The 14,992-nt window shown below is 44.9% G+C and overlaps 1 protein-coding gene across 3 annotated transcripts in view; it reads left to right on the top strand.

Annotated features, from left to right (window-relative positions):
* The window catches only part of HEMK1 (HemK methyltransferase family member 1), a 32,411-nt gene that overhangs the window by 6,082 nt on the left and 11,337 nt on the right, over positions 1-14,992 (top strand). For all 3 annotated transcript variants that reach the window (XM_030500944.1, XM_030500942.1, XM_030500945.2), the window contains one exon: positions 13,732-13,884. In XM_030500944.1, the coding sequence (XP_030356804.1) occupies positions 13,732-13,884 (153 nt within the window). The remainder of the gene's footprint in view (positions 1-13,731; positions 13,885-14,992) is intronic.

Below are 14,992 nucleotides of genomic sequence, written 5' to 3'. Positions count from 1 at the left end.
AACTTTCAGCTCACAGACCATCCTAGCAAGGAAGTCTTTCTGTTTACTAGGACTCAGGAGGCTTTAGCTTTTGTGAGTTTGTTTTTGTTTGGTTGGTTTGGTTTTCTTCTGAGAATTTTTCTTTTGGAGCCTGTGTTAACTTCTGCAGATGAAGGGGTCTCCATGGCTTGTCCTTTTAGAAGTCCCATAAGCTTCAACCTGTTACAGCTTACCAGCCATTTGTTCAGTCTTTTGCCTGCTGCTTGGTGACTGCTGTAATGTGCTGGTGTCTGTAAGGAGGGGCTCATGCTGTCAAAAGAATGAAAAGGCTCATTCAGACAGAATGTCCCCTACTGACAGTATCAGGAGAGATGTCAAGGACTGAGTGGGCTTTGAGATGGGAAGACTGCCTTTGCTTTTTTTGGGATGAGATAGTATTGGGAATGTGTGAAGAAAGCTGTGGCTCACTGGAGAGGATGCAGTCTGCAGAATCCTTCATCTGACAGCTTTTATTACACAAAAGTCAAAAGGCAAAGACAGCCTCTGCTTCCGTTGTGCCCTCTGAAGGAGAGGGTGCTACTAAAATCCATTAGAGGGTTCTGGACAATTTAGTGGGAATCAACATTTAGACATCCTCTCATCTCGGTCTGTACAAGAATACTCAGAACCAGAGCCTAGGTGTAATGCGGAGCATCAGCAGCACCTCACTGAGAGCCTGCTGGGCCCTAAGTCATAGTGACACTTGTGTCCAGAGAAGGTGTGAGCTCTCTGTTGTGTCTCGCTGTGATCACTCTGTGGTGATTAAGTTTGGAGATAAGACTCTAAGGAATTAGTTTTGCCAGTTGGAGCCCAGCCATGGTTAGCTTTGTTATTGCGAACAGTACTTCTGCTTGGGGTGATTCAAGAGAGTATTATTTCCAGCTTCTAACTCCCCATTAATTCATGGATTCAACGTGAGCATTAAAACAAGGGAGAACGTGCATGCTCTTCAAGTCAGAACATCTGTTGGCAAGGCTTCCTCTGGTGCTGTGCTCTAGTTCTCTCCATGCAGTGCCAGGCTTCAAAGGAAGGCCTGTGGAGTGGAAGCCGGGTGGCTAATGCTTGAAAATGTTGTTTATTGTGCCCATAAGCATGATTTTGGTAAAAGCATCTCCACTGGCCCATGCTGAAATGCAGTGCAGTGTAACACATGGTGTTTGAAACCACATAACATACCCTGATGCAAAAATGTAGCATAAAGGAGCTTGACCTAAACCTTGTCTCTCTGGGAAAACTTCATTTGGTGTGTCACGGTGCTTACTATGAAGGCACATTTTAGCACATTTATTATTGAAGGCCAGGAGTTTCTGAGGATGGCTCAGGAATGGAGCTCTATTGACAACTGTGAGTTTTCTTGTGATGTGGTGCTGGGGTGGTTACTTGGACAAGAAGAGCACAGGGACAACATCCAGCTATTGAGCAGCACCTAGCAGGACATTATTTTAGGCCTGTGCTGCTTCCAGGAACCCTGTACTGTGTGTAACCTGTCGCACAGAGTGAGTTGGTGTCCAGATCCTTTCCTTCTGCTAGCAAGGAATGGTTGATCATCTCTGCTTACAAGCTGTGTGTGGTGTGTTTGGATTGGAGTTTGCCCGTGTTTTGTTTCATCAGAGTAATTTTTCCAGGCTTCACTGGACTTTAAAACAGCAGTGGAAATAGCTCCTTTCAAAAATATTGAAGTTAGTTGCATCTGTTGCTCTCTTCTTATTTAGGATTTGTCTGCAGCATTCTTAAAACCAATAGTGCTGATGTCTGTAAATAATCCTTGCTCTTTAGGAAGCAGTTCATTATCAACATTGGTCGCCCAGGGTCAAGTTGCTTATCTGTGACTGCGCATACAGGCCACATGGCTTGGCTTGCCCTTGGCTGAGTAAATGTGGCTCCCTAAATTGACTTGTTAGTGCAGATACACAAGCAGCTGCAAAATTTGCTTCCTACTTACATTTATGTGGCTTCTGCAAATGCTGCTGCTTGTTGACTCTGGGTCTGAAAAGAAGAGGAGCCGTATTTATGGTGCACATTTTATTCTGTTTACAACAGAACGTTTATGACTTGCTCCCAGACGCATTGGTAATGGCATGAAGTTAAACACAGTATGACATAAACCACCAGCATTGTTTCAGTCCTGGGGACAGAGACACACATGCAAAGAGAAGCTCAGTTGTCTGCTTAATTTTGCCCTGTGTGAAATTTGCCCCTTCGGAGTCTATTAAGTTCTCTCTGGTAACTGAGCCCTTTCCTGTTTGCTTCCTCTGGGAAAATCTTTTCAGCACATGTGGCTTCGATCTTCTGCTCTGTGGGAATCCAGGTGGGGAGGGACAGGCAGCCAACATGAGGAAACTTGCAACTCCTGTTCAAGCTCTGGGAGTGGGATAACAAAGCTGATTGCATTCACTTATAACTTCTTGGTGCACAGGACTGATAGATACTCCTGTGAGCACAGCCATGCTGAGAAACAGTTTTGGTAAGCAGCCCTCAGTCTCACCTTCCCCCAGTCACCTCAGCGCTCTGTGAGCAAAGCTTTGGACTCACTGCTGCAAGTGCTCAGTGGGTTTGTGAGGGCTTATGGAACTCGGTGTCATGCCTGCTTTCCTCATGTGCCCATCAGACCAAGGCTTGTCCACTGGGGAGGTGTTTAGAAGTGCGCTCAGCCTCGTGAATTATCTTTGTTATGTGATTTTTATTGTAATGTCAAGGAATCCCTGTCTCAGCATTGCTTAGTCACTGTATTAATGGGACAGAAAGTTCTTTTCCCAAAGCAAGGTCTTCTAAAACTGAGGCATCAGCCTTGTGGATCAGAGGAAAAATAGGACAAAGAGGAGAACTCAGCGATACATAATTCCTTTTTTGTCGAGGCAAAGAGAGGCTAAATGAAGCCTGACCATGACTTCATTAAGGAAAGGTTTGGGTTGGTCCAGGACTCTTCTGAAGGAGGTAGTTTGGGGTCTCACCAGTCTGTTACCCCTAGAGGGCACTCCAGGCTTAGGCTCGCGGAGTTCCTGATGGCTCTATTTCCTGTTAATTAGGATAGGATTTTTGGTGTTCCTGATCCCCTCCTCTCTCCGATGCCGTGTTTTAAAGCAAATGAAGGCTTATTTTCTTCATTGGAAACAAATGGTCATTTTTTATGCCTTGCAGCTACTGTGTGGGTAGAGACAGGTTCTTGGACATTGAGGTTTTGTTTTTGCTGGAGGGAAGCTGCTGGGAGGAGAGCTCCAGTTCTGCTTGGGAGGCTTGTCACAGTCCCACCATCCGCTCTGACCCTCAGGCCAGCCAGGAGTCCCCTGTAACACCTCCTTGATCTGTCGTGATCTCAACACAAGCTCAGGCCCTATGTAATTTTTCTGTCTTGGCTTTGTTGTGGTGGCTGTGTCCTGTGAGGGGAACACTGTAGGGTGAGGATGAATGTTTAGCCTGGGAGACATCTCAGGGAGAGAAATGGCAAGTCTGTGCCACTCTGAACAGTTTTTAGTAGTCATTCATGCAAAACAGATCGTGGCTGCAAACTTCTGTGAAAGCATGAAAAAAGACTTAGTGCGTCAGGCTTTAGGGATCTAGTTCAGTCTAGTTCAATGTGCTGGGTGTGACTGGGACTTGTAGCAGATGGAGCAAAATTACAAGGGAAAAGATAGGTATGGAAGGATCCTCCCCATCTTTTGACAGTCAGGAGTTAAGGGCTGGCTTTAGCCAAAGCTGGATGTGGGGCCATCATGCTTCATAATCACTAACGGATCTGTCCTCCATTCATTTGTTTAATCCTCTTTTGAGTCATCTGTGTCTGATTATGCCTCCACGACATCATCCGACAGTGAAGCTTTCTAATTTTGTGTTGTAAGTGGGAAGAGTATTTTCTGTGTTTCTGATGCTGCCTGCTCACTGAACAGGAAAGCCCTTACTGCTTACTGCATAACACGTAAACCATTGATGCTCTCTGTAGCATTTGTAACTTGTAGTCCTGTTGCTGTCTAATTAATTCTTTTTCCAGCTATGATTTTCAAGCTTTTATCTTGTTTCCCAAGATAGATTGTTTCTTTCCCTTGATAAGGTGCTCAATAAACCATTGCTGTGTGCTTGCATCTGTCAGCTGAAGGGCAGTCATTGTGCTGGGGTGTTCTAGGAAAGCACTTTAGTCAAAGATTTGCTCAGAGAAAGCTTTCATGAAGTTTAACCTCACTTCTAGCTAAACATAATCGTTAACCTTTCAAGGAGGTCAAGCACTCAGAGAAGGGAGGCTTTTGGCTTCCTGACATATATATGCAAATCTACAGAGTGCAAGGTGGGGCCTTTTTCTAGTGCTTTATGTCAACGCAGTGTACACATTTCCTGTTTTAATCGGTGCTGAAAGGAAGGGTTTGATGCAGAATGCGATTTCATTTCTCTAATTTCATTGCCACAGGTGGTTACTTTCTGGAAAGGGCAAAAGGTCACAGTGTTCAGTGAGTACAGACATTGATCCAGAGACACGAGATTGCCCTTTCTTTCATGATTTTGCCTCTGACCTGTTGTGCCCTCAGAGGAAGCTGCCTCTTTCCGAGTCACTGGCTTTGGGAAATGAAAAGGATAATGGTTCCCTGTCTTGTATGGAGCATAAGGTCCTTTCTCAAAATATATATAGACTCCTGTACAGTACATTGAACACAACTGCAATGGGGCATTATTTAATACATCAGAAAGGAACTGCTACTTGCAAAATGTAGCTGTTAACACATGTGCCGAAGCTGGAGCGTTGCTGTTGTGGCCTCACCTGGATCAGATTTTGCCTGTGTGAGAGGCAATACTGTATCAGTTTGTTGGGGGAAAACGTATTTTCTGAAAGTGGGCTGTGGCACAGAGGCCAGGGAATGGCAATGACAAAGGGAGTCTGTTGCTGCTGCAGGGCAGTTGGAATTGCCCTTTGAACTAGGCACAAGTGTTTAACAGGATTCTATATGCACAGACAAATAGTGCAGCCTGTGCCTCGTGGCCGAGGGGCTTCTCAGAAGCCAGAGAAGCAGCTCTTCTCAGTGCCAGAAGTGCTCAGAGGCAGATTTGGGGCTTTAATGGATATTGGCTGACCACAAGCAACTGTTTTCAATGGGCTGCTCAGCAGGCTAATGTTATCCTGGTGTGTATTAACGGGGTTGCCAAGTACAAGTAGCAGGATTAAATAATCTGTATACTGCAGTAGTGGAATAGCCACAAAAATATTATGTCCAGTTAAATTGCTACTGACTGGTTGAGAAAGAAATGGAAAACTAGGTTTGGAGAAGAACCAGTAGGTGGATTAACAGCTGGAACAATCTGCCTTGTTGTGAAAGACTGTTTAGCTCATCAAAGACAATCTTAGGGGTTAATTAGAGAAGATTGGTAACAGAAGTCTCTTTGGTTTCATAGACAAGTGTAGAACACGCACTGTAAATGCAGGCCAGAAGAAAAGGTGCACATCTATAACAGAGAGGGTTATTAATTCCTGAAGGAGCTTAGCAGGATTCTGCTGCTGGCCACTTTCAAATCAGGACAGGATGTTTCCCCAGGACAGATTTCTTCTTGTTCAAATGGAAATGAAGGAAGTAACAGGGTTATTCCTGGCTAACTGGCCAAGATGAACTATGGCAGTACTTTCTCCTGGCTTCCTATGCGAGAAAAAAAGGCTGTGCTAGTGCAGAGGATTACTTCAAAGTTGGTGATTTCCAGGACAGATTCAAAAACATAAATTTAAAGCTAAAATCTGTGCTGAAAGCAGGGAAAGCAACAGCTGATTTAAGCCATGCACAAACCTGTTCCCCAGGTTAACGTATATAGACTTTCCTAGTACGATCTCACAGATCTCTGTGGTGTTAATCCATTCATTTTTTTTTGGCCCTAAAAGAGCTCTGGGAAGTCTTTAGCTTTTTAATGTCCTTTTTCCGATTCAACGAGTGTCTCTATTTCTGTGAGTTTCAGCTGAGTAGCTTAACTCATCAGCAGTGAGAGCAGGATTTAGGACTAGGAACTGGAGAAAAACAAGGTATAGAATGGCTGTAATGGGAAGGACAGGACTCAAGCAGATTCCCACATGAACAGGGGGTAAAACTACATTTCCTACCCCAGCTTCTTTCAGATATCCAAGTAACTGGAATTTGGGAGCTAGGGATTAGTGAGCTGGACCAGTGCATCTGTCCAGATGCTGTATCTGGCAGTGATCAGTCCCAGTATCTGCAGAGAAACAAGGTGCCTTGCTTCTGGAGAGAGGTTTGTGCTGGAGACCTGAGGTACCGCTGTTTTACACCGCCTTTGGTCCACTCTTCTTGTCCCTCTTGGCCATGGTCAAGTTTAGATGTGACAGCTGCGGTAATTTCTCTTGGGCACTAGCATCCAACCCAAACCATTCTATGATTCTCTGTATGGGTTGTAAAGGTTGCTGCCTTTTGGTACGGTCATTTCTGGGTGCTGTCACAGCCTCTCCTCCAGCAGATGAAACAGCACTTGACATGTGCCCCTGACACTTCAGGAGCTGCTCTAGTTGTGTGACAGAAGCCAAACTCTTTGCTCAGTACATGCCTTTACCTGTTTGTCTGTCATTGCTTCTGGCTAAAGCTGCCTTTTCTTTCGGGATCAGTGACTCCTTCTGGAGTTACTCTGGTGGTCTGCTTTGTGTGTATAGGGGGAGTTTCATGGGCTTTGTGCAACACTTTCTCTTCTCTACTGTGGTGCGAGGCAGAAGAGCCCAGAACAAAACTGCCATAGCCTGCGTGCCCACTAAGCACTGGGCTGGCTTACGGCTTGGTTTTGGAAGGTATGTGGCAGTGATCTTCTAGGGCCATTGCCATGAAGTTACATTTCCAGCCTGGCTTCCCAGTGTTTTGTCATGTGCTGATTGGCAGCCAAGTGGACAAACAGGAGGGGTGGGGTGATTCAGTTAATATCAGATCAGGCTCTATGGAAAGTCCTGGATTCTGAGAACAGAAGTTTCTGGAAAGCACACAAATAAGTAAAACATTCCCAGGAAGGGTGCGAGAGTAGAGGGGTACCAGCAGAGAGGTTACCTAGGTTTTCGTGTGTCTTTTGCTTTCCTTGTCCTGTTTGCTAACCTGAGAAGTAGAGCGTCTTGCCACCCTGGCTTGTACCCCTGGAACCTTGTCTTCCCCGTTTTCCCCAGTGCATGCAGGGAACAAGGAAAGGGTGCTTCTGGGGAGCGCAGTGTGAATTTGTGACCTCCACCCTTTCCCATTCCTCCCCTCCTCTTGTTTTTCTTAGCCTTGTACTTTTAATCACAGAAACGTCAGATGGGTCATTCACTGTTGTTGGACCGTGGCACGTGATTGCCTCAACTCTGGACTTCTGCACAGCTCTGCAGCCACCACTGAGCCCCAAGAATCTCTGCTGTTTCGTCCCAACCGTCTTGGTGCTGAAAGCTGCCTGACCTTGTTCTGTCTGCTGGTTAGAGCCGCGCAGCTGTGGAGCTTGTGGTTTGGGTGCTGGCAGGCACTGTCCTCATGCTTTCTTTGTGCAGCTGTGGTTCCAAGAAATACAGCGAACTAGAGACCTGGCCGCAGGGAGGGGGGGTAATACCAAGAACCTGTCAGAACATGAGTGTGTGCTGGGGGGGGGGAGGTTGGGGACCAGGAGTTGTGGGTGGAAGGGTGAGGCAGAGGCTCATGGGAAGCTGGAGGTGTTTGCAAAGTTCTGTGTTTCGCTCAACAGAGAAGATGGGAGGGGGGGAAACCAAATAAATGACAGCATGAGCTCAGGGCGAACCTGGCAATGAAGCAAGGCTTCCTGGAATCACAAGGTGAGAGCAGGCTGTGAGTGGCTTGGCTAAAAGACAAAAGCTTGAGAACCTCCGAGTGCTTGAAATTAAGTAGCATGGGGGGTAACTGTTTGTGTCCCCTGTATATGGAACTGCAGTTAATAGGTCTCTTCTAGTCTTTGTAAGCTCTTCCTTTGCTAGTCAGGACTAGATATCCCTCTCCCTCCCAAGGATGTCCTGCATTTTTCCTGGTAGATTACTAAATTCACTTCTGGCAAAGACATAGAGGGTCTAAATACCTTCTCCCCACTATGTTTTGTTCTAAGCAACACAATGTAGGTCCCTGAAAACCCATCACTTGATGCCTGCATCACCTCCAGCCCAGTGCAATGCAAAAACCCTTCCTGATACTTTGCACTTATCTTACCAGCCTCATGAACACACAGGTTTCAGAGGTGGCTGGTGTGCTTGACATCCTCTTGAGTATTCACACAAAATCCTTAAAATGGGTTAGAAGGGGAGGTTCGTTGGTTATCACTGTGCAAGGGGAGTTTGCAACAAGCAGAGAGATTGGGATTCAGTCACACTAATAACTCTACAAGTTATTAGAGCTCTGAGCTGGGCCAGTTCTTAAGCCCAGCCTACGGCCCTGACTGTCATGCTGTCTGCCTGAAACAGATGACGAAAAGGCCCTGGAGCAGGCTGGAGTTGCTGGTGTGCCCTGGAGGGGCACATGGCAATCCTGCAAGCTGTGGATGGCTGGGGAGCAGTGTTAACCATACATAACATCTGGTCCCAGGAACAGCAGTGGCTACTGAGCTCACCTTTGTCGTGGATTCTAGCTCTTCCTTCCAGCTGCTTGAGCATCTGTGTACACCCATCTGTTGGATGAAATGTGCAGAGAGAGGATTTTAGTTTCTCTCTGGTTCTGTTTGCCTTTCAGTCCCTCCACTCTTTCCAAGTCTATCTTTGCTGGGGTGAGTTGCTTCTTGCAGAGACTGGGAGAGAAAAGATCTACAAAATGTTCCATTTCCCCACTCCGACAGAAATACCACACTTACACCCACATGTGTGTACACCAGGTTCCAGGATAGAAGTAGGTCTGCCAGTACCTGTAGCACTGGTTAGCAGGATTTTCAGTGTAGGTTGTGTTGTTGCTGACAATAACGACACAGACTGTAAGCAGTAATGTGAATTTGAATAACTCCAGAGTTGAGCATTCCTCCTATCCAGTGGTTAACATGCCCTGGGCACATATGGAACTGGATCATATTTCTAAGATGCTTTTTAATTTATGATTTTACTTGCTCCTTAATGCAGTGCTTTGGGTTTGGGGTTTTTTTTTTCATATTTACAGATTTTTATCTACACCAATAAAACCAAAAAGACAATTCAAGCACAGCCAAGAACAGTTTGTTTAGATGATGTGGGAATCTGGTTCTGATCTTTGTGACTTCTGTTTTTCGGCAGGAGGTCAGTTGCCCTCACCCAGCTGTAGACCTGCCAGTTCCTAACTGGAGCCTGTGGGACCCGTTCCTATAGTCTAAAATGGTGCCATTGGATGAGGCTTCTGGAGCATTGGGTTCAGTGCTTTGCTCTGCTGTAGTCCCTCAGGAGTATGGGATAGTCACTGGTTTACTGCTGCTCCTCTGGAAGATGGGAGTTGTGAGGATAAAAGTGTTAAAAGGTACTGAAGTGCTCAGCATGTTGCAGGGACAAGGCACCTGAGTGAGTTAACTCATTTTCCTGGTTTTAGGGACTATAAAGACACAGTGATTTTCAAGTCACTATTTTATCCAAAGTGGCCTTTTTCTGTAGTGAAGGATGTGTTGAATCCTGTAAATGGTGTGGGTGACAGTAAGCCCTTTTGGACAACCTGCCCATTCAGTTTAGAGTGCCACATTGTGGAGAATTTACCTAACACATTCCAAAGATTAATTACCTTTGGTTGCCAAAGTGCTTTTATTTCCCAATGGAATTTTTAACCTTTAGAGCTGGTGATCAAATTGATGGTTAAGATGGCTTTTAGCAATGATGGCATTATATTAGCAGGTTTTTGTGCTCTGGATCTGCTCAGTCTGAGAAGATGTGGGGTATCCTACACAAAGACCACAGCCTTTGGCCATCTGCTGTTGTCCCAGTTTCTCTGTGTCTGGGACTGGCATCTCTTCTGAGCACCATCTGCCTCAATTGCTCCTCCCCAGCTGTGGTTCTAGTCAGATTCTTGCCCAGAGGTAGGGAATGTCTCTGCAGGGTATTTTGTAGCCTTTGTATGAACACTGTAATGCATGGCCAGAAATACTTCATCTCCCAAGATGAGACTTGAAAGTGGTTCTGCTGTGTTCTGTTAACTGCTGCAATTTATCAGTTTCAAGTGGTGACATCTTGGAGATTTTGACTGGATTGCTTACTAAAAGATGAAAAATACTGAGAATAATCTGCAGAATACTGTTTTGAATCAGTTTTGGATAACTTAATCGTTCATGACTTCTGAAAAGGAAACCTAGTGGCATGGCAGTGAGCTACCTGCACGTACTCTGGATCATGCTTGCTGGGGTATCCTGATTCTTCTGCAGATGCAGGGGACATTGGGGTTTTGTGTGAAAGCTGTAAGTTAAGGGCTCTGGTATCACAAAATGGCTTATTCTAGTGCATTTGGGTGTGGTTTTACTTCTTGCTTTTAATGCATAACTGCAAATTTAATTCAACATTGAATAATCTGTACTAGTAATTTATTTTCCTAATTTTCCAGGTAGAACAAACCTTGTGGTTTGTTTGCCAAGAGAATTTATTTAATAAATGCATTTATTTTCATAATTATTGAACATTTTGGTTGTAGTGAGATACCAATACCTGGAAAAGGCTGTAGTTTCCTTAGGTTGTCACATTAATTTATTTTAATTAAGAACTATTATGATAAACAAGTGTATTATGAGAGAACTAGCCTTTGCCTCAGTAAGAAGTACATGAAATAGCCCAAGCAATAAGGCAAAGGAGTGAGGAAGTGGGATACAAAAGCCTAAGTAATACCAGCATCCCTCTTTTAATATGTGGTAAAAATGGAAATCAGTCCTATTTCAATAGGAACATTCTAAAAAATACTTTCACTGTGGAATGTCTAAAGTAGAAGTTCCATTAAAACCTCCAAGCTTGAAATTATTAATGGTAAACCTTAAGGAAGTTAATCAATGGTGACAATAGTTCTACTGGAGGGAAGTTACATTTGGACATTTGTAATCAGTAACTTGTGCTACTCTGTGATCAGCCCTGGAGACAGATGGTTCTGAGGAGTTCCTGTACAGATTTCCTGGAAATGTTTGTAAGTGACCAGAAATGACTGGGATTTAGAAAGTGATTCAGTAGCTGAGCAGGATTTTGTTGGGTGGCTTTTCTTCTGTGGTCTTGGAATCACAGCACCTGCTTCCCCAAACCAGCTGCAGTTACAATCTCTGCCTGTCTCCAGGGCAGAAGTGTTTTCATACAGCTTTGTCTGGAGCTGCTTGCTGAAAGGCAAACGCCAATTTTGCACTGAAGTGGGTAGATAAGGTGTTTATTTTTCCCTGATGTTATCTGAGCACTGATAGTCCAGTCCTCTAATGGTTTCCCACAGTCCTGTTGGGAGCCTGTAAGAATGTTTTCCTCCGTAGTTGTCTAGGAAAGGAATCCCAGAGCAGCAACAAGGAATATATGATTTTGGAGGCTTTTAGCAAAACTCAGTGCCAGTAACAACGTGGTGACCAGGGTAGTGCACTGCAGTGTGGCTCCTCACACCTGCCTGAGGCTGCCTTAGCTATCAGTCACTGAACTTTGCAGTGACGACACGCCTCTGAGAGAGGCCTCTTGGAATAGCACCCTCCAGCCTCGGGGTTCCTTCTCCTCTTGGGCTTTCGGGTATGAGTACAGAGAGCTCATTGCTGAGGAGCGAGCACCAAAAGCTGTGGAAGGCAGAGAGTACAATCTGAGAAAGCATGAAGTCTATTGACATTGAGTATGTGGTGAGCAAAGGCATGGACATCTCTGGCTCTTCCCAGCTCAACATCTGGAGAAGATTTAAGAGAAAACAATGAAAACAATTGAAGGTGCTTGTTGCTGAAAATCCCCTGAAGGCCCCAAAAGGCTGTGGCTGTGAAAGGGAGCCTGAAGAAAGCCAAGGAGCCAGTGGCTCCGGAAGGACTATTGTTGGCAGAGCCAGCCTGCTGGAAAAGCAGCAAGGCCTAACACAGCCGAGTTGGAAATGGCAAAGGCTCAGAAAAGCTGATCTGAAGAAGAAGTAATGTTACTGGAACAACTACAGAATGTTTACACTTTCAAATAAAGCAAACCTTTCCTTTTCACTTATGCTTTCAGGCTCTTTCAGCAGGAGCAATCTACAGGCAGGGGTTCTATTAAAATGGAAGTTGCTTGGCTTTGCAAGGCCCAGACAATGTTGAACTATGCCATCCCAGGCTGTGAAGTAGTACAAACTTCACTTCTGTTCTCTAAGCACAGGGTGTGTGCTTGCGTGCAGGGGCACAGCACTTTAGTATATTTAAAAGCAGTTAATATCTTGTGGAATATCTCAGAAAATACTGACAAAACAGCTCGTGCTCTGCTGCCAGGGATGTTTCATTGAGGCTCATCTACTCTAAAGCTTCATTTTCATACCTGTTTGCATCCTTCCTCCCTCCTTACTACGGATGCAAATTGGCCTAGCATGAAGGATCACCAACAGCAACAAATATCTTCACAAAAACTACAGCTTTGCCCAAGGCATCTATTACACTGCACCCCAGTTAGGGTGGTATATCTAAGGAAGGGCTTATGCCCTGATGTACAAACCTGCCTGGTTTTGGCTCCTGAAAAAGGCCCTGGCTTTACTGAAGAGAAGCTGACCTGCCTGCCAGGACGTGTTGCCTCTAAGTATTCCTGCTAATGCCAAGAACATGCAAGATTCCTTGTAAAAAATGGAAGGTTGATGATTTTCCTGGTAATGTCTTTCATTTGTTGGCAAAATCAAGCCAATTATTCTTTGTAAATTTCTGGATTTACAGAGGAGGTCCAAGAGCAGACCTCTCAAGCAAAAACCCAGCCACTGTAGGAGTGCCTTGGGCAGTAAGGCCTTGTTTCTGTACTGGTGTGCCATGAAAGCATAAGGATTGTGGGGAGTTGTGAGCACCTACTGAAGCTGCTGATGCACTCGTGGAGTTCATAAGGTTTCTGTCCACTAGTTTTCAGCAGTGAATAGCAAGGGAAGTTCATGTTGCAGACAGAGGGAGGCACATGTGTGCTTTCTCTTGTAGCTAGTCACTCATTTTCAAACAATAGAACTGTGTGTCTTTGTACCTCTCCTGCTGTGTTGGAATTTATATGACATTGTGAAGGGTTTTAAAAAGAGGAGATTGATGGGAGAGAGGAGGCAGTGGTGGCAGAGATGTGTGGATCCAGGAGCATGGATGAAAATCTTTTCCATGTGACTTTATATCAACAAGATGTGGTAGGAGTCCACAATCTGACATCCATGCAGGGAGCTGCTCATTTGGATCATTTAGTAATTAATTGCCTTTGCTTTTCATCTGTAGGTTGGATTATTGTTTTGGATGCTGTTAGGAGCTGTACCTCTACCTCCAGATTACATACCATACTGAGACAGTGCAGAAATCTTACATTTTGAAGCTTATAAGTTCTGAAAGCTGGAATTTTGGAGTAAATAAAATGGTGTTGCAGAGGATAATGTGCTCCAGCTGTTTGGTTATTGTTTTTCCCAACAGTGCTAGAAGATTTCAGTGGATCTGTGGGAAATTGTATCCTGAGGATTTGGTTACTAAGCAAAGCACCCTGTAGGGGAGATGGAGCTTAAGTGACTTCTGGCATGTCAGTTCCAGTGCTCCCATCTGTGTTTTAAATATTAGCACCAAAAATACATTCCATTGAGCTACAGAGTCAAGAAATTCAAACTGTGGTCTTCAGACCACAAAGGTGTGAGTCAAATCAGCTCCCTTAGAGTTTTGTTTGTTTGATTCTGTTAGGATCTCGTCTCTCTAGTTGTGGAGGAAGAATCTCTGAAGTACGAGAAGAATTCAGGCCTCTGCTTCCCGGTTTCTGCCGCTCATCCTGTGATCCTGGAGATTGGCTGTGGCTCTGGAGCAATTGCTCTGAGTCTGTTGTGCAAACTGCCACAGGTAAGCTTTTTTCAGTGCTCATGGTACAATACATGTCTGTGTTATGGGACAGTCCCACTCTCCAAGTGGTCATTGAGACTTCACAGACAAACTTCTTTGTTTTGATGGGACTTTGGCAGCTGAGGTCTCTGACAGTCGGGCTTTATATGTTCATGCTAGATAGGAGAGGGTTATTTAGGAGCTGTCTGCAGGAGTAGCAGAGACATAGAATGAAAGCAGCAAACATGCTCATTCTCCAGCTGCACAGCCCACTATTAATCACGCTAGCCTGAAGCACTGGTGGGTGTTGGTTTAAGCGGATATTCTGGGCTTTGGACAGGAGGGGCTGAGGCATGAGCACGCACTCTATTAGTCAAATTTATGGGGCAGTCATCTCTAAAAATCACCCTGCTGTGAATCAAAAGATTTGTCTCTAGGAGACTGAAGACTAAATGAATACAGGGAAGGGATTACCACACAAGTGTCAGTACTTGGGATCGATATGACAAGCACATGGCATGCTGCCAAACCACTCTTTGTTCCCTGATAACAACCCACACCTTTTGAAGAGAGTGAAAAGAGCAGGAAGGGGACTGAGATCTGGGTGACCAAAGCCTTTCTTGTCCTGATTATTGTGTCATGTAACATGCTTACTGAGGTACTGTTGGTAAGCAGAAAGAGAAGTGGATCTAAGATCTCATCACATGTGGTTAAGGGAAAAATATTCCCCTTTCCTCAGAATTGCAGACCAGTCAGTTTGTTCTCATGAATAGAATTGCTGTGGCCAGCCCCTACTCCTGTAGAAATGAAAGACTTGGTGTGTAAAAATTAGAGGCTGATGTCTTTGTTCCTCCTCCCAGTGACATGATAAGGTTAATACTTGAGCTTCATGACTTCGAAGTGTAATTACTCTGATTTCCTGAGCTGCACTTCACGCTCTTTTCCTTGCCTGTTAAGTTAAAGAGCTGTGTCAGTCTTTCCCTGTTACTGATAGCCGTCCTTTCTCAGCTGTGCCCAGAGAAATAAGGAGCCTTCACTGATTAGAGTTAGTGGTCACCACACTGACAGCTAAGCGGAGCTTACACTCCGTGTGAGCTCTTTGGTGCTGGAGGCAGAATTTGGCAGAAGG

The sequence above is a fragment of the Strigops habroptila genome, chromosome 11 (genome assembly GCF_004027225.2).
Source record: "Strigops habroptila isolate Jane chromosome 11, bStrHab1.2.pri, whole genome shotgun sequence".
Classification (NCBI taxonomy): Eukaryota; Metazoa; Chordata; class Aves; order Psittaciformes; family Psittacidae; genus Strigops; species Strigops habroptila.
Note: the sequence above shows the minus strand (reverse complement) of the source record. Positions and strands in the feature narration are given on the sequence as shown.